The 27,995-nt window shown below is 33.0% G+C and overlaps 1 protein-coding gene across 1 annotated transcript in view; it reads right to left on the reverse strand.

Annotated features, from left to right (window-relative positions):
* LOC6046114 (ABC transporter G family member 39) overlaps positions 1-27,995 on the reverse strand; it is a 99,958-nt gene that overhangs the window by 38,293 nt on the left and 33,670 nt on the right. Inside the window, exons 5-10 of the mRNA XM_038251088.1 lie at positions 25,437-25,559; positions 20,010-20,236; positions 9,624-9,792; positions 9,462-9,562; positions 9,162-9,317; positions 4,705-5,047 (exon numbers count right to left, since the gene is read on the reverse strand). Coding sequence (XP_038107016.1) covers positions 4,705-5,047; positions 9,162-9,317; positions 9,462-9,562; positions 9,624-9,792; positions 20,010-20,236; positions 25,437-25,559 — 1,119 coding nt within the window. The remainder of the gene's footprint in view (positions 1-4,704; positions 5,048-9,161; positions 9,318-9,461; positions 9,563-9,623; positions 9,793-20,009; positions 20,237-25,436; positions 25,560-27,995) is intronic.

Here is a 27,995-nt window from a genome sequence, read left to right on the forward strand (position 1 = left end):
TGCAAGTCCTCCTGTCAGACCAAAAAGTTAAAGATAAACAAACCCAAGATACTGATAAAAGTGAAAACTGAAAACTAATTAGGCAAAAAAAAATTTGCAGCAAATATAATTTTCAAAATAAAATACTGTTAAAAACGCTATTTAATCCACCATTAGGTGGTTGGTGCCTTCCTCGAATTCATAAAGTGAATACACTACACAGTCTCAAAAAAATGTATAAATAACACTTGAGCAATTCTCTATCAAAACCGGAAATGGATTTTATTTGTATTTTTTTATTTGGCTCAAACTTTGTGGGAGCCTTCCCTATGACCAAAGAAGCTGTTTTGTGTCATTGGTTCACCCATACAAGTCTCCATACAATTTTGGCTGCTGTCCATACAAAAATGGTACGTAAATATTCGAACAGCTGTAACTTTTGAGTGAATTTTCTGATCAATTTGGTGTCTTCAGCAAAGTTGTAATCTGCAATGTCTCTTAGACAATTTTTGAGCAAATTTTCAAAAAAAAATATTTTTAGAAATGGTCACTCATGGTCACTATTTTTAAAAATCAAAAAACTGCAAATATTTCGCTAAAATCAAACTTTCGGTGGCTATATCTTGAAAACAGAGCCCTTTATCAAAAAATCTGTACAGTACTTTTCTATTGGAAAATCAATTTTACATTAAAATTTTTTGTCAAATTTGTTTTTGCCTGAAGTTTTGATTTTTTCCAAAAATCACTATTTTTTCTAAAAATTATAAGTCGGCGGCAGATTTTTTGACCATGTTTCTCTATGGCTCAAAAGTGGCGGGGTTTTATCCCCATAAACATATAAAAAATCTCGAAAATCAAAAAATACGTATTTTGGGATATTAAATTTTTGTGAAAAAAAAGTTGATTAAAAAATCTGCATTTTTTTCCGTGTACCTATTTTTTTGTCAATAGTCCTCAACAATTCCTACAACTTTGCCGAAGACACAAAATTGATCAAAAAATTGAGCATGAGCATTAGCATGGTTGACTGCCAATGAGCTGCTACTCCGTTATTGACAGATCAGCTGAAGTTAAACAATGAATCAAAAATGATCAGTGGGAGCCAACCATCCGTTCACTGTTTAACCTCTGAAGATCTCTACTTTATTAGTCAATACCGGCGCCCTCCCAAGAAGCCTGCAGTTCAACAAAAGGGAGGAATGTTAGTCCGATAGTTGAAGTTGCAGACTCATCAAGCACATAGTATTAACTCGACGATCCAAATTGTCAGTGCGTCTTTCGATCATTATATAGAAATGGCTTTTTCACCGCAAACAAATAAATTTAAACACAATCCACCCGACGCCGTGCCTTCCGATCAACGAAATCACAAAACAATAAATTAAGACACACACACAATTCACGACAAAAGGCACACACAAAAAAATCACTTTTCACTCCGAATATTTTTTAGACCACCTTTACAAATTATGCACTCACCCCATACGAACAGCACACAAAAAAATTAACCTGAATAATCACGACTTCGCGTCCCCACTTCCAGCGCACCAATCAAACAAAATTGATCAGAAAATTCACTCAAAAGTTACAGATTTTAGAATTTTCATAAATCATTTTTGTATGGACAGCTGCCAAAATTGTATGGAGACTTGCATGGGTAAACCAATGACACAAACCAGCTTCTTTGGTCATAGGGAAGGCTCCCACAAAGTTTGAGCTAAATCAAAAAAATACAAAAAATAAAAATGGTCGAAATCGGCCGATTTCGTAGAGAGTTGCTCACTTATTTTTATCAAAATATCTGAGATCCGGCCTAAAAAAGTGTTTAAAGAACACTTAGGTGTTCATAACTTTTGATGGGGTTGTCAGATCTTCAATCTTTTGAACGCTTAGGATATATTTTTTTCAAATTCTGACCAAAGCAAGCCATCTGCCAATGTTTACTGATTTTATTCAGCATTGGAATGTGTTATATTTAATAGAAAATGGCAATTATTAAAATTTCATAATATATTACAAAGCAATATCAAAACTAGTTATTTCTTGTTGCAAAAACATATTTCACAAATACCAGATTGTGTTATCAGAAACTTTCTGTAATTGGATTTTCTTGTATTATTTTATTAATGTTCCAAAAACAAATCCTAACCTCCTGACAATAACAGAACATGAACTATGTATTTCTCGGGAAAAAATTCGCTTCGATTTTTTTTGTTTTCGTGTGCCAAAGCAGCCAAGTTATTTTTTTATTTGCGTGGCGGGGGTTTTTATTTCAGGCATGTTATCAATTTTAGAAAAATAATTATTTTTCAAAAGTTGTAATTCTAAAATTAAAATGAATTTGGAATTGCAACTCTCTAGAACTTCGCAATGCTTTCGAGTTTTTTTTTTTTTTATTTCGATGAAACTTTTTGTGCGTTTAAGGAATTTCAAAAGAAACCATTTTGCATAATACGGACACGTGAATATTCGAAAATCTGTATCTTGAGAAACCATTTCCTAATCGATTTGGTGTTTTCGGTAGAGTTGTAAGTTATGGTTAGGGCTCGCAGAAAAATTAGGAATACGAAAAAAATTACCTTATTTTTAATTGATCTTTAAGTATTAAAAGTTGGTTTCCTAAAACAAGTATTTTTTTTATATTCGAATTTTGTGGTATGTTTTAGGAGAAAAGAAAAAAGAAATCTAATGCGATAGTCACATAGTAGTTTTTTTTTTAAATAGAAGAATATATTGCCAAACTAAATTTTAAAAATCATTTCCATATGCACCCAACAGTTTGATCAATAATGTAAGAAGCAACGAAATATTGTAACAAAATCGGAAAAAAAAATATTTTTTCGAAAAAAAGTGCTCAAAATGCATATAGCTTGCAAATGGTGCACACTATCACAAATACTTAAAAGATTTGATTTTGCATCTGAAAATGATTTTTGAAGTTTTACTTGACAAAAAAATTTTTTTTTCCAAAATTCACTCAATTTCAAATTAACCTCTTCGGTTCCTGATTTTGCACCATCCGAAAAGATTCCTTTTTTAGTCTTTTTTAGTCCCCTTAAACATGTCATAAAATTCCGAAAATAAAAAATACATATTGCAGAAAATCTACTTTAAGTGATAAAAAGACCAATTAAAAAGTGCTACCTGATAAGCTCTCATTTTTCAATCGACGTTATCTTTGAAACCATTGACTCAATTTCCAATGTTAAAAGAGGAATATTTATGGATATTTTGATTATTTCAAAATCACGACAAAGATTTCAAAAGAGCAAAACAATGTAGAATCAACGATCCCAGATTTTCAAAAACTTCTAATTTTTATTTTTAAAGCAATTTTCCGCATTAAACAACAATACTATTGCTGTTTTGAAATTGACATAAGATTTAATTTGATTGTAGATTGAACAATATTTTCACATTTGTTCAACTACATTAAATTTAGCATTGAAATAGCTTTAAATTTTAATGATTTCTTCGAGAATAGAATTGTTAAAAAAATTGATTAGTGAATGCTTAGAATGATTGGAGATAAAAAAAATCATAAAACATACGATTTTTTTTACAAAAAGTGTTGAAATTATACAGAATAAATCGCGGAAATATACTACATTAAAAATTAATCGGCAATCATTAAGCAGTTACAATTTATTCTTTTTGTCGCAAGGCCAAATCTTATCACAAAATTTTAATGCCCATCCCACAAAAAAAATACATTTCAAACAGCTGGCACCGAACTTTGCTCCCGCACATTCTTTCGTCAAAAATCGCAAAATCACCAGTTCTTCCACACATTGTCACAATCCTTACCCTCGTGCTTCGGTTATTGTACTCGAAAGTGTCTCATTATTAAGCCTCGTCGACTTAGCACCAGCAGGAGCAGATAATCATAATCACTTTTGGCCGCGCGCACTCAATCACCCATTTTGATAGCCTCCGGACTCAACACTCTCAACCCGACCCGACTTAGTTGTTCAGGGGCTGCTGCTGCCAATCCAGGTGCAATCGGCCATAAAGCAAGTTTATTCTTGATGATTGCGGACACACACGCACACGCACAAAAAGTGATAACGCAGGGTCAAATTAAAGGACTTTTCTTTCGTGGAATTGAAAGTGATGATTAGAAGGGGAGTTTGGTTACGGAAAAACGTGATTTATGTAAATTTGGAAGGCTTGGCGCCTTCGTTTTGGTCTTGAACTACTATTGCTAGAAATATATTTTATAAAATATAAAAGTAGGGGTAAGAATCCTCCTCACACAGCTTGGTTGGTTGATTGGTAACTATTAATACGATTTCCTTTGTCTCATTCTTTTGATGAGAAGGACCACAGTTTAAGAGCTATTTTAACTTCCTTAATCACAGACATTGTACATGCGTTTTGTTGTCACTGATATGATATTTGCTTTTTATTTGTTCGATTTAGATTCCGAAAGAGATTTCCGTTGTGCAGTTTTCTCGTTTCCCACGTGAATTGATAATGAAAAAATAAGTAGTACGATTATTCCTCTTCTGGGTTCATTGCACTTTAAACTCTCTCTCCCTCTCTAATATCATGGCAAGATGAACGACCAAATAAGTTGGTGGCTTAGCCTTAAGTCGATTCGCCAACCTTCAGCTGATTAGATTAGTCAACTTGCCAACTTTGTCGTTCCAGACGACACCAAAAACTAAACTAACTTAGTTTGAGCAAAAGCCTAACCTTAACCTCCTATCCAAATCCACCCTTACCGCTTGTTCAGCTTGTACCACAGCACAAACACCGTCCCAATGTACATCGTAATGATAATCGACCCGATCAGCACCAGATTCTGCTCCATATCCACGTGCTCAATGTCCATGTCCTTCTGGAACAGCACCGGGTTCTTAAAGTGACAGTAAATGGTCGTCTCCGGACAGTTCAGATCCTCGCGGTTCATTCCGTACGCGGAGTTCAGGATGCCGTGGAACGCCGCCCGGAAGTAGCTGATGTGCCACATCCACTTGAAGATGGGCGTTATGTCCGAGTAGCGAGTGCAGAAGCCAAAAACGGAGAACAGTACCGCCAGGATGGGACCGACGAAGACGGCGAGCTGAAATGGGGGAAAATGCATTCGTTAAACAAATTTAAGTTACCAACAATTGACGATTTACCCTTCAAAACTTGAACCTAATCATGCAAACTTGCATGCAACAAACACATGTTGACAACTCAATACAAATTTTAATCCTTGATTAAACCTTTTAAATTTTAGCACAAATTGGTTTTTGGTCTTTGTCAACATTTAATATATAAAATTTGAGGACATTAAATGCCATCTTTTAAGAAAATTCCAGATAGGGCACAAAATCTTTTACTCAGTCATAATTTAAAAAAAATCGAATCTAAACGGATTCTAGAAAGAGCCTTGAACATCTTTGATTAAATTTTTATGTAAAATTTTATTTGCGTTCAACATTATTTCAGTGAAATTTTGATAATGCGTCCCGTTTTCAAGTTATAGCTCACATTTTTGAAAAAATACGAAGTTTTTCCAATTTTTTAAAATTGTATCCATGTTTTCCCATTTGGGTCCTAAAATGAAACCTAAATTTGTGATATTATTGTTCACAACGATAAAGCTTATTTGTCTGAGTACAATGACCCTTTGTACGACCGCAAAGAATTTAAAATTGATTTTTAAATCAATTTAAAAAAATCCTCGTTCCAAGCGGGCCATAGTTGATCCATCAAAAAAAAATATGTCTTCTAAATTTATTTTTTGCATTAAAATGAAAAAAAAAGTGATCAGAAAACGTGTTTTTTACCGTTGTACATAAAAATTCACCCTATTTAAAAAATAATAAATTCAAGAGTGTGAGAAAATTACTTCTTGCTATCCTAAACATTGTTAATAAGACCTTGGCATCCTGAGATATGGACATGCAAAGATTTAAAAAAAATAGGAAATATTAGATTATCAAAGTGTTGCTCAACTAGCCCTCATTTTTTACTCATCAATACCATGGTCCGATTTTCTATACTAAAAATAAAAATTTTACACGAAAAAGTCTTTTCATTTTTTTTTTCAATTACGTGAAACAGTTTAAAACAAAGATGTGATACCTAAAATAGAAAATATTTCAGTTGATTTCTAATCTCCAGTTTATCAACTTTTTTAAATTGTTGCTCACTTTTTCAGAAGCGAAGGACAAAGTTTTTGATATTTTTTTTAATATCAGATAATTATCTGTAAAAACATTTAATACTCTTAACAATAAATGTCGAACCAACACTCATAAAATCAGTTTAAAAAAAATAAAATGAATCTTTTCGAAGTCGGAAGAAAATCGTAATCTTCAAAAATAATTAACAGCAGTGCAATTTCAAGTTTAATGCAAAAAATATCACAAAAATGCTTCATATATAACCGTTAAAGTTTTCCATTAATGAATTTCCAAAAAAATATTCCATATAAATTCTAACTATCCATTGATGATAAAAATATATCTTCACTATTGAGGAATCATGTGTAACTTTTTTTCATTTATAAGAAAAAAAAGGCTTCATAGGCTAATAAAACAAGAATTTTGGGACTATGGTTTGGCAAAGACGATTTTTTTTAAAGGATAGAGAGTATTTTAAAAATCCTTCGATTTTTTGCCAATTGTTATCAGCAACTATTGAAATATATGAAGAATTTTGTGATAATTTTTGCTTCGAACTTTTGAAAATTAGACTTGATTTATTTTCTTCCTTGTCTAATAGCTTATAGTTTTTCAATTATATTTAATTGATTTTTTTTAACTAAAGCCGTTGCAAATATTTTTTGAAGTTTATGTACCTCGACTCTGACCAAAGTCGAGGGGGAGCAAAAAAATAAAAAAGTATAAAAATTTAAATTACGAGCCATGGCTTCAACATTTTAATGAAAAAAGTGTTTTAAAATGCATTATTCACCTGTCCAGTTGTTTTGACATCATTAGTTTCCAAAATATCAAAGTATTGACAAAAAATTTATTTTTTGCAAAAATATTTTTTTGCGGTGCTGTACTTTGGAATTTCATAAAAATTCAAAACATTTTTAAACAAGCCCAAACATGCTAAATATGATTATCAATGCAGAAAAATGCATTTTTGATTGTTTTCAGTTGATTAGACTTCTATTTTCATGGAAATTTTGAAGTTTTTTGGAAAAATATTTTTTTTGCCCCCTGATTTTTCAGACCAATTTTGAAGGGGGGGGGCGACATAAACTTTGAAAAATATTTGCAACGGCCTAACGATATAAAAATAAATTTAATTGTTCAATACCTTTTCTGATTATTTTTTGTCTCCTGATTTAAAAAAAAAAATAAGGATGAATCATTTTTTTTATTGGCCTGACAAACATTTATGAAAGCCAAATTAGAAGCTGGTTCTTATTTTTTACATTAAGCTAAGAAAAAATAAATAAATGAATAAAGTTATTCATTCTGTATTGAGGTCTGTCGGCCTTAAAAGGTTATTGCGAGTCAGTGAAACAATTTTAAGCACTTTTTTTTCGATAAAATCTGATTTACCTTTTTTTTTATCAATTTTGAGTTCCTCAAACATTTTTTCCCAGCCATCTATCATGGAAAGACAAACACTTCGTTAACAAGTTCGTTAGTAACTGAAGTTTAATTTCTACCAAGTTTGTTTTTTTTTCTTCAAATTTACATAACTATCATTTCTGTTCATCAAAAGAGAATCCAAAAAATGTTCGGGTGGATTTTACTTTTTGTTTAATGCTCTGGAAAAACTTTGCAATGTTAGTGTACGAAAAGTTATCAATTTCAAAAGGTTGTAATTCTTATCTTGAAAAGCTTGTTGGATTATTTCAAGTATTTTTTTTAACATTAAAGACAAAGTCTCGTATTTTTTACATATCTGGAGATTTTTTTAAGGTCCAATAAACAAAATTTTATGTTTTTTACTTGTTGGGTGTTCTTGAAACCGCCTTGTGTCAAGCATATTCAAAAGCACCAAAAGCACGTAGAGCGAAGTGTCGGTACCGTAAACTGGGGTGACATTGATAGCCCGGGCAAACATTGATTGAAATTTGATTTGGCCATTAATTTTAATACATCGAATATAACAGTCACATTTTTGCATATATGTTCGATAATAAGTTATTCCTCAATGCTTGCATACTCAAAATTCTCAAAAATGTTGAGATATTAGATTGACGGGCATTTTAGAAACCTATCAAAGTCATCCCAGTTTACGGTACATATCTCTTGATTTTAATTTTATAGAATTGAAAGTCGGAAGGTTTCTCCTCAATTTCTGTTGAATAAGTTTTCAGATTTTCAGAAGTACACATTTGTTCTCTTACATAATCTGTCAACATTTCTACAAGAAAAACTACCATGACTTTTTAACTGCAATTAGACTAATTAGACTGGTTAATTTTACGGATGAAAATGGCATTTACCAAAAAAATGTATTGCTATGTTGAAATTATTTTCTAATATTTGTATAGCTTTGAACAAAATAAAATGTTACAAACATAAAAAAGACTACTAAATGTTATTTTAACGATTTCAATTTGTCTGCTCTTGTAATGAAACAATTGGAATTTATTTCAGTTTATTAACTAAAAATTTATAAATTACAAGCTCTTCCCGGCAAACTTCGTCCTGCCCTTTTTTGATTTTCTGACGTATCTTGTTTGTTTGCTTATTCAGCCTCCTGTGATCAAAATTTGATTTTATGCAGCTATCCCCATACAATCTGCAGATTTTCCGGAATCGGTTCCAGAGTGGCCAAAGTTGTAACTTTTTGGCGTAAGAACCTTCCTTGGACTTATACGATCCCAACGCAACAAAGAGCACCTCGATCCGACGTTCCGTGTTGAATTGATTCGCGTTCGAACAAAACCGTCGAAATTTTTTATATATATAGAGATTCCGAAATAAAAAGAATGAACGATTTTCAGGTTTGCTGTAAATGATTCAAAACAAATAAATAGAATTCATACATTTATTTTTGTTAAGACAATCAGCCACCCTTTCCAATCGATACGATTTCCATCCAACGCCTACTAAACTCGCTTCCAAGCTCTCGCTCGCAATCAAAGCTTTCGCGTCTTGCACGCAAGTTCAAAGCTTCCATTCGTCTCCTAACAAAGGAGACGCACGATACTTTATCCAATCCCATACAGTACAACCCCTCTATTCCGTTTCGAGCTTTGTCTCACTCACCTTAACGGACAGCGTTGCCCCGACGAAGAAGCCCCACGCTTGGGCCGAAATCGAACCCGCAAGGCAGAACAGGGCAAACAGCAGGAACCGCTCCATCGTGTGGTAGTTCCCGGTCAGGTGGTAACTGATCACGACGTAGATCAGCGAGCAGGCAATCTGTGGACAAACAAGTTAATTATGCCGGGCTTTTATGGAATAATTTTCTCTTTTTTGAATGTTTGTTTTGTTGTTGTTGACACACCAGACAGATTTTATGCAAATTTTATGGTTTTGTTGATGCACGTTGCCATGGTTACTGACCTGGACGGGGATTTCGATGACCAGCACGGAAAGAAAGTAGGGGCCCAGCTTGTACCACCGGTTGAAGTGTTCCCGCGTTAGCGATTCCATTTCAAGTTGGACTAAAAGAAGAAAATTGTTCAATAAAAATCAATCAAATTTCATAAATTGAGGCTAACTCACATGACAGTACGACGGCCATTTTCCCGGTGTAGACCATCATCAGCATTGAACCGTACAGGTAAACGTAGTTGGCCAGGACCTGGTTCGCGTTGGGGCCAACCCCCTGGTAGATGTAACCGAACAGGGTTGCCACCGAAGCGTGGGCAAATAGGCGAACAAATAGCAGGAACTTGAGGGAGAAGAGAGAGAAAAAAACATTGGTTAAATTATTAGGTTAAGTTGCCAATTTGTGACGGTTGGTTGGTTAGGTGGGTAAGTTGCGAAAAGTACCTTAATTACGCTAATTTAAGACAATTTGAAGAAATTGCAATTCGTTTGCGATTTTTTTCAAATTGTAACAAAATACGATTGTATAATATAAGCTTTGCTTTCCTGAACCTGAATTTTTACAGCAAAAAAAAAAAACAAATCAAACTTAGACATCGTAAATTGTACTCTGACTCACGTTTCGCTCTTCAAAATCCATCAAACTACATCGTAAATTCATCCAAAGATGCAACAAAAAACAAACAAGTTTGAACAATCGCGCTCATTGCATCATGACCATTAATTTGCATGACGATGTCATTAACACCTGATATCAAATCAGTGCTGTGTTTTTCGAGAAGAGAACTCAAATGAGAAAATAAAATTATACCTTAAGACCACCAATTTTTTATTGAATTGTGATTAACTATTGGATTGTAATTCAAAGCAGAAATCATTACAAAACTCGACATTTTTTAAGGTGACGTCAATACAAAAAGTACATGTAAATAAAGTTAACATTTGAAATATTTGAAATTTGATGGTTGAATATTATTGGTTATAATTATAAGGTTTTATTATAAGTTTATTTGTGGAATGTTTTCTCTCAATTTATGTGAAACATCGTAAACCGGGGTGACATTGATAAGTTGAAGATTTAGTTTTGCAAAATGAAAATACGAATAAAATACAAACATAAAGGCATAGAATCAAACTGAGCTTAATAGAGAAATGTTCAAAATACCTTAAGAAGTAGCTTTGGAGTTTTGAAAATTTTCAATAGTTAGTTTGATTAATTGATAAATAGGATTATTAAAATACTCTCAAAGTGTCATGTTTTGCTTATTTGAAATGAATTCGAATCGGAGAACGGATTGAATTCTTTGATTCTTTGAACAAATTTACAGAACAGCTTACATTTGGTTACACTTTTTTGGTGTTGTTGCAACAGAAATCAAACATATTTTCAGATTCATTAGAATCATTTTCAAGGTAAATTGGGAAAAAATGTGAATCGTACTACAAAATTATTTGGTGGCAACAAAAGTTATACCTTCATAAAAAAAAACAATTTCTGATGAGTTTTGATCAATCTGGAATCTTTTTATCTATTTTTAAGCTCAAGTTTTTATAAATTTTATTAACTTGGCAAAACAAAAAAAAATGATTTTTTTTTTTCAAATAAAACAACAAATCAAACCTTACAAATGGTCAACGTTATAAAAAAAATTTACTCACTTTGAGGCTAAACATTGTAAGAATATTATCTCAAAATCACCCCGGTTTTACAAACAACAATTTTTAATAAAACTATTTTTAAAAACAAAATTGAAAAACTTTGTTTGAAAAAGCGTACATAGGAATTATGTGACCAAGCCCAGTACATCCCGAGCAGACAAAAAAACGTGGGAATAACATTTTTTGATGTTTTAAAATAACATTTTATGTTTTTTGTAATAAGTTTTGTTATTCGCCGTGAGTCTTACATAAAGGGTGACGATTCTCGAGATTTTCAATTTCCCGGGAATCGAAAGTTGAATTTGGTAATTTTTCGGGAATTCCCGGGACCCGGGAGTTTTTTTTTAACTCTGCCAATAGTGCCAATAATGTAAAAAGGAAAGTAATAAATGTGTTTCTATTCAATGAATTCAGTTACCATTAAATCATACTTATACAATGAAACATTAATTAGTAGCCTCATTATTTTTGGGAGCTATGATCTACCTTTTAATTTTTTTTGTCTGAATCTGCAAATACATGATCGTTTATTGAGCTTTTTAAGACGCAAAATGTTAATTTAAATTTTTTTACGAATCTTAATTCGCACTGAGTGTGATTTTTGTGAAGTAAAAAAATAGCTTTTATATAGTTTTTCAATATCGGGATTTTTGCAATATGATAAATAAAGACTCGAAACATCAATTTTAAGTGATTTTTTTTCCTTTTTAAAGTCCAATGTAAACATTCATTGTAGAAATAGTTATTAAAAAAAACTCAGGGTTTTTTTCTTCCAAAATATAAATTAATTTGAGGTTGATGCGAAACACAAAATGACTTATTGACATTAAAAAAGGAAATTACCTTGATACAGCGAAATTAACTTATTTAGAATTAAAAAAAAAAAGATTATGATGATTGCTATGCTTGAGAGAAGATATGGAAATTATACTTATCTTTAGAAATAATAAATAGAAATAACATTGAAAACATTAGATTTCCTATTTGTCGTGTAACTCCTAAGTATGCTTTTTGGAGTCCACATTATTTAGGGTTCTCACCATTATAGTTATTAGAATTTTTTATAAGATAAAATTCACATTTTCTGAATAAGAAGATTAAAGAAGCATTGGTTTATGCAAACTTGAACATCTTACATTGAACATCCAATGTTCTAAACAATTTCGATTTTTTTCATATGTTTTTTTTCTGATTAATTTATATAATTTATCTTCGACATTTATAAAATAAAATTTCCCAAGAGTCTCGACCAAATTTCCCGGGAATCGAGAGGTCCAAAAATGGTCAATTTCTCGGGAATTCCCGCTCGTCACTTTCTAGTCTTACTTGTTAAATAAATAAATTAGCTTGCTGACAGCCGGGGCCTCCTGCTGGAACCACCTTCCCTTAGACATTAAGCTAAAACCGACTTTCTCGATTTTCAAAAGTGCACTCAAAAGGCACATTCAAGAGTGAACTTTGTTCGACTTAGAGCTAGTGTTTTGAAATTTGTTAGTTTACTTTGGATCAAATGTAAATTTCCGGATAGTTGCTTCCTTGACTTGATATATAGTTCACACTGACAAGTTGCCGTATCCAATAAAACAACAAATTACAAATTAAAATCTGATGTCATCCTGTTTCAGTAAAATGTTTCACATTTTAAGCACACTAATTTTATCTATTTATCTTTTAATTTTTAAACTTTGACTACAACCTCAAAATAAATTTGAAATGAAAGCTAGGCCGTTGCAAATATTTTTTGAAGATTATGTCCTTCGGCCCTGACCAGAATCGAGGAGGCGGCAAAAAAAATTACAAGCCTAGGTTTCAACTTTTGGATGAAAAAAGTGTTTTAAAATGCATTTTACAAGCGTCCAGTTTCTTTTCAATCATTAGTTTTCAAAATATCAATGTATTGACGGACATTTTTTTTTCGCGAAAAAAAACTTATCGTGGAACTGTACACTGGTATTTCATGAAAATTTAAAATGTTTTCAAAGGAGTTCTATCATGCTATATATGATTACAAACGCAGGAAAATGCATTTTAACTTGTTTTTGGGTGATTAAACTTTAATTGTTAATAATTTTTTTGAGCTTTTAGATTTTTTTTGCTTCCTGATTATTCAGGCTGACTTTGAAGGGGGGCTGTTTTGACCATAAACTTTGATAAATATTTGCAACGGCTTTACTGATTAAGGAATTCGTCATTCTTAATTTTTGGATAACTTTTGGCAGAGTTGAGAAGTAAAAACTTTCTAAGCTGACAATTGTAATGCAATCATCTAATGTAATGCAATCATCTAAAAAAAATATATTATTTTTTACTAACAAAAATGAACATTGTTTCATAAATTACACTGTCTTTATCTGTCACGAAATCTCAAAAAAAAAAGATTGTTCCGCAACCGCACACCCCTCAATTACCGCATCTAATTACTCCGCTGTTGACACCGGATAATCTTTCGCTAAACAACAAGTTGACACTTCATCATCATCATCGCGCTTCGACGACGTTCCCACGATCGCGGGATTGTGATCTCAATTACGCACGCCCCTTTTTCCGTCCCTTGACCACTAATTTTCGCTAATCCCTATCATTTGATCATCATCATTGTCATACTTTGCGACAACAATGCGGCAAGAAATTCGAAGACAATTTAATTTCTCAATCACCTCCACTAATTCGCTTAATTAAAACCGTAAAAGGGTAGTGATTAAGTTAGTTCAGATTCCACCACGTGAAAGAAAAAACACACAATTGGAATGTCTTGAGTTATTAGTTAGTCACTTGCGTTTGCATTGCGAAAGGGGTTATCTCTCCTGCTGCCGGTAGCTGAGGCACGTGCACTCCACCACGACACGTTATGCAAACAATCGGAACTGACCAACCGGTGCCGCTCGACTCGAAATAAGTTTGTTCCATTTATTTGCAATTTATACAACTAATTAGAATTGGCTTCCCAACAGTCGTGCTTCGGTCGGGATTATTCTGATTTTTTTTTATTATTGTTAACAAAGTCTCAGCTAAACAATTCTAGCTTTGTTGAGGAAAAGAACGTTTTTTATTGGTTCAGAGAAACGGGTTTAAATGTTATTGCCCAAGTTGTTCTAATGAATAATTGCAACAATCAATAGTATTCACAGTACTGACGCAGTGACCAGTAACAAATGAGGAGGGCATTACAGTGTGACTTCTAGATCTATGTCCGACGAATCATTAATCTTTTTTTTTTTCTGCCAGTTGAGTGAATGCAGCAGCGATTATCTATCTGCTTAGAAGATTAATTTATTGTGCTAATGATCTCTCGCGGACCAGTCCAGTCCGGTTTGGAATATATTTTGCAGCTCAATTGAAGAGGAGGAAATGAATTATTCAAACCGAAATTGGGGGGGATTCCTAGGCGGTTATTATGGAATCTCCAATCACGTGTGTTTTATTTGTTTAAGGGGGAAATGTTATTCATATTAATGTTTTATTAAACTATCCATTAAAATAAACAAAATGTAAAAAAATGGATAGCTTCATTTTCAATAGCAACATCAACGTAATTATCTGATTCACGTTTGCCAATTTGTGAATATTTCAAATGTTCGAAAAAAACAAATGTTTGAAACCACTAATTTGGGACCACTAGAATGGAAGAGTTGGTTTTGAGCAAGTTTTGAGTTTAATTTTCAATCATAAGCCGTGTTTCTCAAAAAATCCGCAAATAATGTGAAAAATTACATTTGGTTCAGATCTGGCATCCAATTTTGTGTGTGTGTGTGTGTGTGTGCAACCAACCAAACGGGACCACGCGGTCGCTTCTTACAAATTGAGTTGTTTCCATGTATTTTTAGATCTTCATTCTATACATGCAAATAACTCGCATAGGCATTTGGAAGCAGACATGCATCGGCACTATGAGCTCTTTTTAACGGCACTCAGCTTTTTCTAGATGGCATTTTCGTTTAAAGCAATGTTATGCTTGTTGCCAGGTAAAAATCTCTTGTTTTTGGCTTGAATAATGTGTAGAAAACATTGGTTCATTGGAAAAACAGATTTTAGCTATATTTTCATGTAAATGTTCTCTTAAGCTCTCAAGAAGAACTTCTTAAAAGCTCTTTGAGTGCAATTAAGAGTTCTTAACCTATATCTCAGTTGGGTTTCAAAATAATCTCTCAGGGTCTTCGGGAGCCTTAAAGACAAGCGTAATTAGCGTATTCTAATCACTGGCACAACATGCTGGGTATCATCTACGTGAAATGCCAAACGAGTTCTTCTAAAAGAGGAGTTAGAGCGGATGCATGTCTGTTTGGAAGGTGTTAGCTCTGCCGAGCTTTGGTGACCCATTTCTACGCTGGCTAGCCGAGCGCGAGGTACTTCAGCTTTATCGACAAGCCCCGCCCTGAAGAACGTTTGCACCAATCGGGTTCAAACGTTATTCAGAACTTCCGAACCCTTGTCAAATGGACAAGGACCCAGCGCGTATATAGTTGATAGTAACAGTATTCCTGATTCCAGTCATCGCTCACCAAGCTGTGATGGCGTAGTGGTTAGCATTTTTGCTTGCCAATCCAAAGGACGGGGGATCGAACCCCGACTCGGGCGACTTTGATTTTTCGTTCATGTTCAGAGTTCCAAGATTAATATTTCCTATACTTTCTCGCAGTGGTCCCCGCACACCGCGTTCAAACGCGTTCTGTGTTTTCTGTACTCGATCAAACACCAGCACCGCGTGTGCACGCGTACAAGCAAACCTAAACTCGGTCGTGTACAGGCTGTACCCGCACACGAACCTTAAGTTTAAACCGAACCTTGCACCTCAGGTACAAACCCCGTGCAGGCCGACGACGCAGAAAAGAGACAAAAATAATTCCCTCACGCTCCCTCTGCTGTAAAGTGGTGTTTCATTCTCCGCTGCAGTCACACTACAGTGTTTGCCGCAGAGAGAGTGAGAAGCAGTCATTTTTTCGTCTCCTTATACGCTCTTCGCTTGCACGGCGTTGTACCCGAAGTGTGCACCCCGTGTTTACACCGCGTGTAAACTTGAGTGCGCCGTGCGGGGAGAACTCGAACATGGTAGCCTGGTGTGTTTGAGGTTCATCTGCACTGAAAACTTGTACGGCGTGTACGGCGTGCGTGCGTTTCGGGAAGACTGCTTTCTCGTTAGGAGCAGATGGGAATCGAACCCAGGACCATTCGCTTAGAAAGCGAACACCGTAACCAGTCAGACACGGCCGCTCCTTGGTTCAGATGTGGCATCCAATTATATCCTAAATTTTTATTTTATATGTGTAAAGCAAAGTACCATGATCCAATTCACTAAATATTCAATATGTCGAGGGCCAATATTTGAGCTAAATTTTTTACCAACTCATGAGTTGTATCTTTTTGATCTTGTTTGATATTTAATCAATAATATTTTTTCTGACTTTCAGTTTTCAATCAAAGGAGGCGTAAGTCCAAAGCCCTAAATTTCGGTGTAATTAGAGGAGAATTGACGATAACGTACAACAAAATGGCCTTTTTCAAATAAAATTATTAAATATTTTCTAGGGTTATTTTCAAAATTTGGCATTTTTGTCTAATTTTTTTTTCAGAAATGGTTATTTTTCACAGTATTTTAAGGAAAGTAAAATATAAATGAATACTTTTAACTGTAAATTTTTCCTCCATGATCCAAAACGGTTTTTTTCATCATATTTTAAACCAAAAAAATATCAAAATTTCTTTTTTTCAATATGATTAAAAAAACATATTTGAAAAAAATCAATCAATTATTGTTCAAATGTGCAACTAGGGGAGCTGGGGATAAGACGGCCAGGCGGGGTAAGACGGCTACCCCACTTTTTTACTAAGTATACTAATGAATATTACTAAAATGTTTATCAATACTGTTCCTCATGCTAAATAATGCTTTCTTTAAATATTTTTTCATTTTAAATTGAAGTTTTCCCAGGATTACGCCCCTCGAAAAAGTTTTAAAAATGCGAAGAGCTATTTACAAAAAATGTTTGTTTTATAAAATAAGTAATTTGGGGGCAAGACGGCCACCTCCCCGGGGGGTAAGACAGCCACCCGTAATTTGTAAATTTGATTTGATAAAGGTTACATTTTTGAAGGATTTTTGACTGTTAAGACATATTTGACATATTTTCGATAAAACTATCAATTTTTAATCAAAATGCTGTTAACTCCCGGTTCGTCAATATTCCTTACTGTGATACTTAAAATTCATTGAATAGTATGAAATCCCTTCAAACTTTTCATAAAAGTCGCTTATTTAATATTGTTTACATGCTTTTGATTTACTAATTCTAATCGAAATACTCAAACCAGTTAATTTGCATTAAATTGGGTATATTTTCGTGTAAAAAATCATAGCTTTTCATTAAATGTGGTCGCAATTATATGAAATTCACATAGCCAAAATATAAAACTAGTTGAACAGCATTTTTCTTCACATTTGAAACTTGTTTTTTCAATCAAAATTGTTATGATGTTAAGAGAAGTCTGTTCAACCAATCATGTAGGTATTTGGGTGAATTTAGCAAAGTTACCAAGTTAATTTATAGCACTGACCGTCTTACATGGGTGGCCGTCTTACCCCGCGTATTTCATATATATTTGATTTCAATTATTTTTTCAAATTGCTGAAAAGTATTGAAAATTGGTTTTTAAACCAACTTATTTATGTCATTTCTATAATGGACTATAAGTAGAACAATATGTACCTGTAGTGTTAATTTTATGAGACTTCTCCCTTAAGGTGGCCGTCTTACCCCATCTCCCCTAGTGCTTAAAAAAACTATTTTTTGCAACTTGTTTCCTAAACTAATATTACATCGCATTGCAAAGAATAAAATTTGAAAAAAAAAATTCCTAATGTTCTCCAATCAGGTAGTCTTTTTTTTCCAACTGACGATAATTCGACTACATTCGGTCCGATTTTCAATGTTAAGAAATAAACTTCTGTAAAATTATCCAACCTCGAAAAAAATTCGAGATTTCAAAATCTAGCCTAAAATTTTTAAAGATCAAACATTTATATTTTAGCTAATTATAATGTCAAGCTTGAAAATATATTTTTCGAAAGCTTGAAAAATTTCATTGAACATTCGGCCGTTAGTAAATTACCACAATTTTGATTCTTTGCAATGCTCTATCTCTCCAATTTTTTGCCGTTTTTCAAATCAAATTGGTCTAATTGGTTAAAGTCTCAAAAAAATGTAGAGAAATGTATTCTCAGCCTTCTGAAAAAATATTTTAAAAAAATGAACACACACACTAAGATGTATATCACCGAATATGGAAGTTGCAAAAATTTATTAAGTTTAGATCGGTAAACTATCTGTCAAAATGAACAACTTTATACGGGACCATCCACAAACCACGTGGACACTTTTTTTGAAATCCCAACCCCCATCGTGGACAATTTCCATACAAATAAAATCTTTTTGTATGGAGCGTGGACAATCGCTCAAACCCCCTATAGTGTCCACGTGGTTTTGGATGGTCCCTACCGAATATCGGTTGTGAGATGAACAATAAAAAAACTTTATTACCGCAATTCGGTAATATTTTACCAAATTCGATGGATTTCAGTTTACCGAACTTTTCATTAGTTGAAAATTCGGTAAAGTTTACCGGAATCGGTAAAAATCTAAGTGTGTACAAATTTAATAAATCAAAGAATATACTGTTTTATATCTAAAATTAAAACAAAACTGGTAATGTCATCAGTTGAAAACGATACGATTTGTCAAATAAGTTTAAATCTGGAGCAACACGAGAAAAGGGCGGATAAGCATTCTGACAGTTTGAACTATTTTGCTATTTCTCAAGCTTCAGGTAACTTTTTCTCAAAATTCAATGTTTGAAACAAGAGCTGGCCTTCCCAGCTACCGTTTAACAGAATAGGTTTTGTAAAATAGTTGCCTATTGCCTGAGAAATTGCAAAATAGTTGCAGCTGTCAAAATGCTTATGCGCCCTTTTCAAATGTTGCTCCAGAAATATCTTTTCAATTGCATATTTTATTTTGCTTTGAAACATATTTTTAGAAAATGTTCTTGAACGCATTCTTATTTAAAAAAAAAATCATTAATTTTCAATGAAAAATACATCTCAGTGAAAAAATAAGAGTTTTTTTAGAGTAATTTTTATTTCTAAATTGTCCACATCTTAAACCAAAATGTTGTTGAAGACACAAATTGATCTTAAAATCCGTTTCCAAGTCAATGATTTTTGAATATTTACGTACCATTTTTATATGAAAAGCTGTCAAGATTTTAAGAAGACGTGTAAGGACGAACCAGGAAGGTTTTTACCTTCTTGGTCAAAACAAAAACAAATAAAATGTCATTAAATCGGCCAGTTTTGTACATCATTGCTCAAAGCAAAACCAAATACGAATGAAACGCTCAACAAAATATACCAGGAATCCGAAAAAAACATCAAGGTTATGACTTTCAATATCAGCTATTCAAACTAGTTTGTCTTTCTTCTTTGATTGAAATTCCATAGCTCCGTAACAGAGCAATGATACAGTATAAATAATATGATACAAGTTGTTCTTGTTCGTTTTTTATTGATCTCCGTTGATATCCAAATCATAAAAAAATAGTTAATTAGTTAGTTTAGTTTTCAACCCTCTATCGAATTGCAAGAGATTTTAATGATAAATGCATAGAAAAATTATGATAAAAATATGAATCACAATCAAGATTGCAAAAAGCACCTGATGTATCAAAATTTCACTTATTATTTTTTCTCTAGAAAACTTCATTCAAACAAAAGAACTTACACAACTGCAAAATGTTAACCAATTCTAACTGTTATTCGCCCGCTTCCCGACAACTTTCGCACGCCGTCGATCTTAATCGCTCCAATTAGCCCCATTCCACCCAGAGCAGTTCAGTTGAGCGGAGACTTACATAATTCCTCCGCAGCTGCAGCAAGCTCCGGTACAGCAACAGCAGGAACTGCATCACGAGCGACGCCGGCCGGGTCGTGTCGTGGATCTCCGGACAGAGGGCATCGCCGGCCTTGCCTACGCCGTCTAGATCCAAGTTCAGCTTGTCTCCGCCGGGGGTGTCCTTGAGCTGGAGCAGTTCCAGCTCCTTGGCGGAGGCCTTTTCCGCGTTGTATTCCGTGATTTTCACTGATGAGAGAAGAGAAACAGGTTTTGGAATTAGATACATGGTTAGAATTGGATTTTATTTCGAAGCAACCTTGGTTCTAATTATGACCAATCTGCTAGAATGATTTGCGATTTCGAAGTTTCTAACGAGTTGAACACGATTACTGCAATGAGAAGCTTCTAGAAGTCTTCACCTTGAGAACCATGACCAACTTCAACCTAATAAGCCAATAACTTTCCTCGCATGCAAGGCAAAACGTAGCAGCAAAAAAAACTGCATAAAAATGCATGCAAAAGTGCAAAACCGAAACATGGCATGCGAAAAAAAAGAAGTCTAGATTCACACTGAACTTGAACTTGAATCGAGCTTCGGCGCAGACAGTCGTGAATGCACACGTGCCGGCATTTGCCACGTTCATTCGAATAAAAAGCAAATAAAGCAACAACAACAACACAAAAAAGAGAGAGGAAAAACTGGAGGCTGGTGGTTGAAAGAATTCACACCATTGAAAGTACCCGGCAAAAACTCGTTGCCTCCACGCACTACTACATGAATGGGAGACAATGAAAAAGTGCAAATTAAAAATTTGCCGGATGGTAAAAAAAAAACTGGCAAAACATTGTTCTTATTTTAGACCAATTTTGCATTAAGGCGAAAATAGGTACAAAAAGAATCAAAAATGAATCCAAACCAATCTACTCCACAAATCGCAGCAATCATCGCGACAACAAATTGAAATTTATTATTGTTTACCTCAAAGAGCGCGTGGCTGCAACAAGTCGAAAATCTCATAAAACCTACCGCGCCGATCGCAGGTTTAGGCGCGAAACGTGACCCAACTTTAGATTTCGACGCTGTCGTGCTAACTTGTCGTACGTTGCTTTTTGACGTTCCGAGAAAACGCGTTTTAATGTTTGTTATTCAAAAACCGAGAGCGCACAATGTAAACAATAACACACACGTTTTGTTTGGTTGACCATTCTGTGCATTGTCCTGAAGTTTGGTTGAATTTGGTTACTGGAGTCCCGAGTTATAATTACAAATGTTTGCGGTATCACTTACATCAATTTTCAGGGTGTGTCAAGATGGTACGACACAGCTTCCATATGAAAAGCGACAAAAATGAACGGAGTTTTGGGGTTCTGTGAAGGTCAAGAGGTGAGGCATTGTGAGCTGCACAAAATCGCGCTCTTAACTCAATTTGGCCCAAAATGCACGCGCGACAAGTTAGCACGACAGCGACGATGTAAACAAACCGAGCAAGCGGTTGTTTTTTTTTTTATTTGTGGAACAAATTTTTATGCATCACCGGTTACCCGCGCCGGTGGTCACAAAAAATAATAGTAGGCCATTATCATTTTTGACGACACCGGCGGCGAAGTTGAATGACATGACTGTCGTGAGCGCGAGTGCAGGTCGTTTGGCACGTGGATTGTGAAGGGTTGCTTGGATTGATTGGTTTGCATTTGAATTTTGTGATCTTTAAAAATCGACAGTTATTTTTTTCCGGACGAAAAAGATAGTTTACAAATTTAAAACTGATAAAAAAAATGACAAATAATCATGAATAATAGACATTGTTTCAAGAATAAACTTTTGAGAAGCTCAGAAACTTCTTCATTGGTTCAGAACCAGTTAAATCTAGGCCGAATTTTATATTTTTTTATGGATGTAGAATCTTTTACTTGAAACAGAAAGCTATATTCTTTACTGATAAAGTAAAAATTATAGTATTTGAAAATGACAAGAGAAAACATATATTGTGATTAGACACCCAAAAATATTTTGTCCCAATGAATGTATAAAGAATATAAAATCTGAATTGATAAATAAAATCGATTGAGATAAAATGTTGTACAAACAAATTTATTATCTGTTAATTTATTCCGAGTAGAACATTTCTAATATTATTAATTACCATCCTAATAAGTTTCACTTTAAATTAAATGCATAAAAATGACATATAAATTTCATAAAATGCATAAAAATGACATATAAATTTCATTTTAAATATTTGTATTAATTAGATATTAGGCCGTTGCAAATACTTTTCAAAATTCAATTAATTTTTCGCAAAAAATAAAATTTTCGTCAATACTTAGATATATTGGAAACCAATGATGACAAAACAACTGGACAGGTGTATAATGCATTTTAAAACACTTTTTCATTTAAATGTTGAAACTTTGGCTCGTAATTTCAATTTTTATACTTTTTTTTATTTTTTTGCCCCCCCTCGACTTTGGTCAGAGTCGAGGGACATAAACTTCAAAAAATATTTGCCACGGCCTTACAATATTTGTTTGACCAAGAAATACTGATTTTAGCATCCTTGTTTTCTTCAATAACTTTGAAACAGTTTATGTGAAAGTAAACAGTAATCCCAATAAATTAATTAGTGTCACAATACCGAAAAAAATTCAAAACATTTGACAAAGTCGACTTTGTTTACTTCGTGACTTGAAGTGTTTTTTTTTACGAAAAGTCAATACGATGTAGGGAAAAAGCACACATTTCAGTAGAAATAATACTTATTTCTCTTTCGATTCAATTTGATATTTTTGTTACTGTCAGACAAAAATATTATTAGGCTCTTCCTATTAAATTATTTATAGCCAAATTTCAGTTTTTAATAAATTCAATGAAAAAAAGTTTTGTTTTAGTAAAAAAAATTCTGCTATTTTGTTAATTTCCTGCAAATAAATTATCATCAACAACATTGAATTAAATTGAATATAACGCCGGTATGAATTTAATGTAAGCTTTCGTGTCTCCCAGCCTTGAAACGTTTCCTAAAATCAGATGGCAAAAAAATAAATCATTATTTTAACCATAGAAATTTCTATTGTTAAAAAAACATGGATATGATTGTTAACATTGAGGAATATATTTGAAATGATATTTTTTGCCTTTTTAAACAATCTTGACACGTTTCAGCCTTTTTCTAATTTGCAAAGCTGTTAAGAAATTGGGAACACGAAATAACAATACGCATTTTTTGTTTAACTTTTTGAATTCCCAAAAATACACACTTTATATTTACGAAATTTTTTATATGTTTTCGGGAAAAAGGTTGAAAAAGGCATCTTATTTGCCACAGTTAAGGATGGTTAAAAATGTAAATAAATGTAATAAAGAAACGATTTTTTGAAAAATGTATGAGTTTCTGAAAAAAAATAAGTCTTCTGAAATTTTGGAAATGAGTTTTGATTGCGAAATCAAAGTGAACCGTTTTCAACTTATAGGCATCTTATTACTGAAATTTAGAAAAAAAAATCATTTTTTTGCCATTCAAAAATATTCCAATTCAAAAATACTACAATTTTCTTTTTAAGACAAAGTTTATTCGACTGCTGGTTGCTGAGAAGTATAGTTCATTAATGTATAAAATTTGTAAAAAAAATCACAGTGTCACTAAAAAAACTATTAACAAATTTTCAATCGATATGTGTTTTACCGATATTGACAAGATTACAATTTCAAAACGGTCAATTATTCAATATTACGCCCTTTTGAAATGTTTCAAAATTAAAAAAAATATTTTTTCGAGGAGATTAGAAAATTTCACTCATGTATTTTTTTTAACATTGAAAAAAGGACAGTTGGTTTCTGAGATATAAAAACTAAAAACTGGATTTTTTCAGATAAAATTAAACTTTAAGTGGTCTTGAAAATGGTGCACGCTTTCAAAAACTCTTAAGAGTGCTTTTCGATTGCTCATTTTACAATAAAAACTGAATTGAATAAAAATTTTCGTGTAAGTTTCGATAAAAAACCCCTTTAAAAATAATCCCTGGCGAATGTGGCAATTTTTTCCATGCTTTTATATGGCTCAAAACTTGTGTTTTTTCCCTTAAACCGACCAAAAAATTAAAAATATAGGGATTTTGAGAAACTGATTTTTTTGGAAAATAATAAATAATAATAAAAACAATCAGCAATTTGTTTTCCGTGTTCCATTTCTTTCTAAATAATCTTCATCAATACCTACAACTTTGTGAAATTATTGAGAATTACTCAAATGTATTTAAATTGAAATTGAGTTAGCCTGTGCCAGGACCAAAATAGATTTGATTAAATATTGTTTCATATTGAGGATGATTTTTGACCATTTATTTTAACCTTAAATTATTTATCTAATGAATGACATTTTTTGTGCAACAGTACCCAATAAATATTACCACAATATTGGCCGGCATGTTGGATAACAAATTTCACCTTTGAACCATTTTTTGAACCCAACGACCCAAAATAGGTTTACAAAAATACTTTCACACGATGACAGTTGAATTCAAGTTTCGCTGTAATTTTTAGTTGAAGTAAAATCATGCACTAGTGCAATAATTTAAAAGGAAATTTATTTTTAACGTGGCAACTATATTCAATATAATGAAGAAATAAACAAGAAGATTAAGCATAAACTGAAAAAATTTAATGCCGTTTCGCATAACTCGCTTCAGGAAATGTTCATTCTTTTATCGTCATTCAAAATTCTATTCAAGTTCCATCACAGTAAATTCTCCGCTTTACGTTCCATCATTCGCTTCCTGCATCTCACCAACTGATGGACACACCTTTATAGTGGGTGAAATAAAACCACCAAAACACCATTTCTTTGTGCGTCGATCGTTGCTCCTCTCGGTTGGATGCTTAAGATTGCGTCAATAAAACCTTGCATTTGATATCTCAAGCCAAGCCAGTGTCAGTGCGCATGTCACGCTCTTGTAGCTACAAAAAAAGTAGTCACGACTTCGACAGCTATTTAAAGCAAAAAGGGCTCGACCAAGTTGCACCACCTTAAGCTACCTTAGAGTAAGGCCAGGCAAGGTTCAACGCATTCACCGAAGGACCTTCAACAAGCCAAGAAACGGAACCCTTCAACGGTAATTTATCCGATTGGCCAACTCGAGCTCTTCAAAGACTATCATCATAATTGATTCCAAACCGCCATTAGACCGCGACCTAGCCAATTGCACTAATTATGGTCGCCGAGGATTAGCGCTTAGATAGAAACCACATTCTATCACAGTTGATTAAACTGCATTTCGTGCTGCAGCTACGGCGGCGGCGATCATGAAGTTGTTGATCTTGGGCGCCGATCCGGTTCACCGTGAAGTGCCGGAACGTTCATTCTCCGATCGTGCGAATCATATCTAGCAGTGGTTCTAACCCGTACGAACATATATAAGCAGTTATTGCGAAAAAAAAGCTTAAACTTACCATTATCGTCAAAGATGGGATCCAGCTTGATGCATTCGCTGCTCATTTCGTAGTACTTCTTGAGGGCCGCCTTGATCACCTTGCCGACGTCGGCGCCGTACTCACCGACTGCGATCTCCATCACTAGAAGGAAGGGATAAATCATGTTGTGCAAGTTAGAAGTTTGTTGTATGTTTTGTAATAAGATAGTGATTCGTCATAAGTTTGTGTTCTAAATAATGTCGTAACTCCTTTTATATTTGAACTATTTTGCTTAACAAGTATTAAATAGATATGAAGATTGAATTGTCAAGAACAAATGAAATTAATCATTTAATTAACATAAATGGACAAAGAATCAATCCAAAATTGTAACTTTGTTACACAAAATATTCACACTCGAAAACAATCTAAAAAATTTACCAGTGTTTTGATATTGGACTTTTCACACAAAGAATCGAAATGTGCAAAAAACTAGTTTTGAAAATTCTCATTTTTCTCATGATTTTGATGACCAAAATGACATCTTTTGAGCTAGGCACAAATTTGTTTAGAATTCAATGTCAATATTTAAAATGTATTTTGCAATCGAAAAGTACTTTAAATAAATTTCGGTGTCATCCGCTTTCGAGTTATATCCGCTAAAAATTGATTTTAAGTTGATATTGTAACTGTTTTACCTGTAAAAGTAATGAAAAAGCTTGACTAACTATAAAATAGTAGTTTATACAACAAGTTGCAAAAAGAAGATTTTTTCTAGAAGAAACAAACTAGTTTTGTAACGAGTTCCATACATTTTTTTTTGCAATTCTGAAAAAACCTATAAGACAAATGTTCTTGTTTTCTGTCAATTAACCATTTGAATAAAACAATGTTGAAAAGTATAACTTTTCGAAACAAGTCCTGAAAAGTTCAACTTTTCGGCATCCATTTCAGTGCTGAAAAGTAGAACTTTTCCGCATTTATTTTGAAAAGTGTTACTATTCGATTCTGTTATTTTTGGTACAGAAAAGTAGACTTTGTCGTCGTTCAAGAATGACAGGAAAAGTAAGTAGTTTCACTACGGAATTTCAAAAATATTTTTTCGAAAAAAAAATCCTTTTAATTTGCTTCAAAGATATTAAAGATTATACCAATGAATGCTGAGATAAAACCTTTGAAAAAAAATTTGAAAAGAGGGTTTCTCAACATCACTAAAATAGCGTTCAATTTTTAATAGACGATAACTCTGCAAATATGCGTCTGATTTTCATATCAAAAACTGAATGTATCGTAAAATTTGCCAAACTTTTGAATAAAAATATTCTCCAAATTTTCACAACCTATCATTTGATATGATCAAAAATAAATTTTGTCAGCCTTTTCAAATAATAGGGTCAATTTAAAAGTATTTTAATTCGAGAGATTGCAAAATTTCATCATTCTTTAATATTTTGACATTGATTTTTTAATATTTTTAATCTTCTACTAAAAATGTATCATTATGTAGGATATAACATAATTTAAAAAAAAAATAAGGGTATATATTTTTATAAAAATAAATCCCTAGCAATACTTACAACTTTTCCAAATACACCATATCGATCAGAAAATCCGTTTTCTGCTGTCAAATTGTATGAAAAGTTGTATGGGCGAACTAATGATGCACAATAACATCTTTGGTCATAGAAAAAGTACAACAAAGATTCACCCAAATAAATAAATAAAAAATTGCTCATTCTTGAAAGAATTGCTGATCAGCAGTGTAGTGCATCCAGACTGAATCCTTTTCAATTAATTAAAAATATTGCTGTGTGAGCAATTTTATATATTGATTCTCATAAAAAAATTATCTTCACTTCTTAATAAATTGTTGATTATCATACTGGTAAAATTCTCAGTCAATTATTCTACATAGTTTTGTTTACTTGTTCAATCTCTCTTAAAAAAATATCAAAACATTGTATCATCTCTTTACTTTTATATTTCCACCCTATGTATAAACAATCAAAAAATTATTCATATTTCAGCTGCGTTTATAATATAACGCAACAAGGCCAATTAAAAAAAAATTATGAATTATTACACTAATACACCAATCAATCATAAATCAGAGCATTTGGTATGTCCACACATCCTTTCTCTCCTGTAGATTATGTGAACTGTGGTCCGAACTCAGAATACTCTATGCGGTCAATTTTACAAGATTGTTTACTCTAGGACAGTAAAACAATATTTTTGAAGTTTTTATCCTTACGCTCTAGTCGAGGTGGAGGGGATGAAAAAAAATTTTTTTTTCAATGCAAATAAAAAAGAATAGTTTTTTATGATACTCCTCATTTTTAAACTAAATCATCATATTTGTTTTTAAATTTATAAAGGCGGGCATAATCTTCAAATAGTTTGATAAAATATATCAAAAAAAATCAAATTATTCGCTCTACAGCATTACCTTGGCGTTCTCGATTGCGAGATTCCTACTCGAAACTTAGTGTCCGAAGGCTTGATTGTTGAGGCAATTGCAAACCTCTTTTTACACCTAAGCTTCCATCCACCCCGGGGTTCGAACTGACGACCTTTGGATTATTAGTCCAACTGTCT

Source organism: Culex quinquefasciatus, chromosome 2 (assembly GCF_015732765.1).
Source record: "Culex quinquefasciatus strain JHB chromosome 2, VPISU_Cqui_1.0_pri_paternal, whole genome shotgun sequence".
Taxonomy (NCBI): domain Eukaryota; kingdom Metazoa; phylum Arthropoda; class Insecta; order Diptera; family Culicidae; genus Culex; species Culex quinquefasciatus.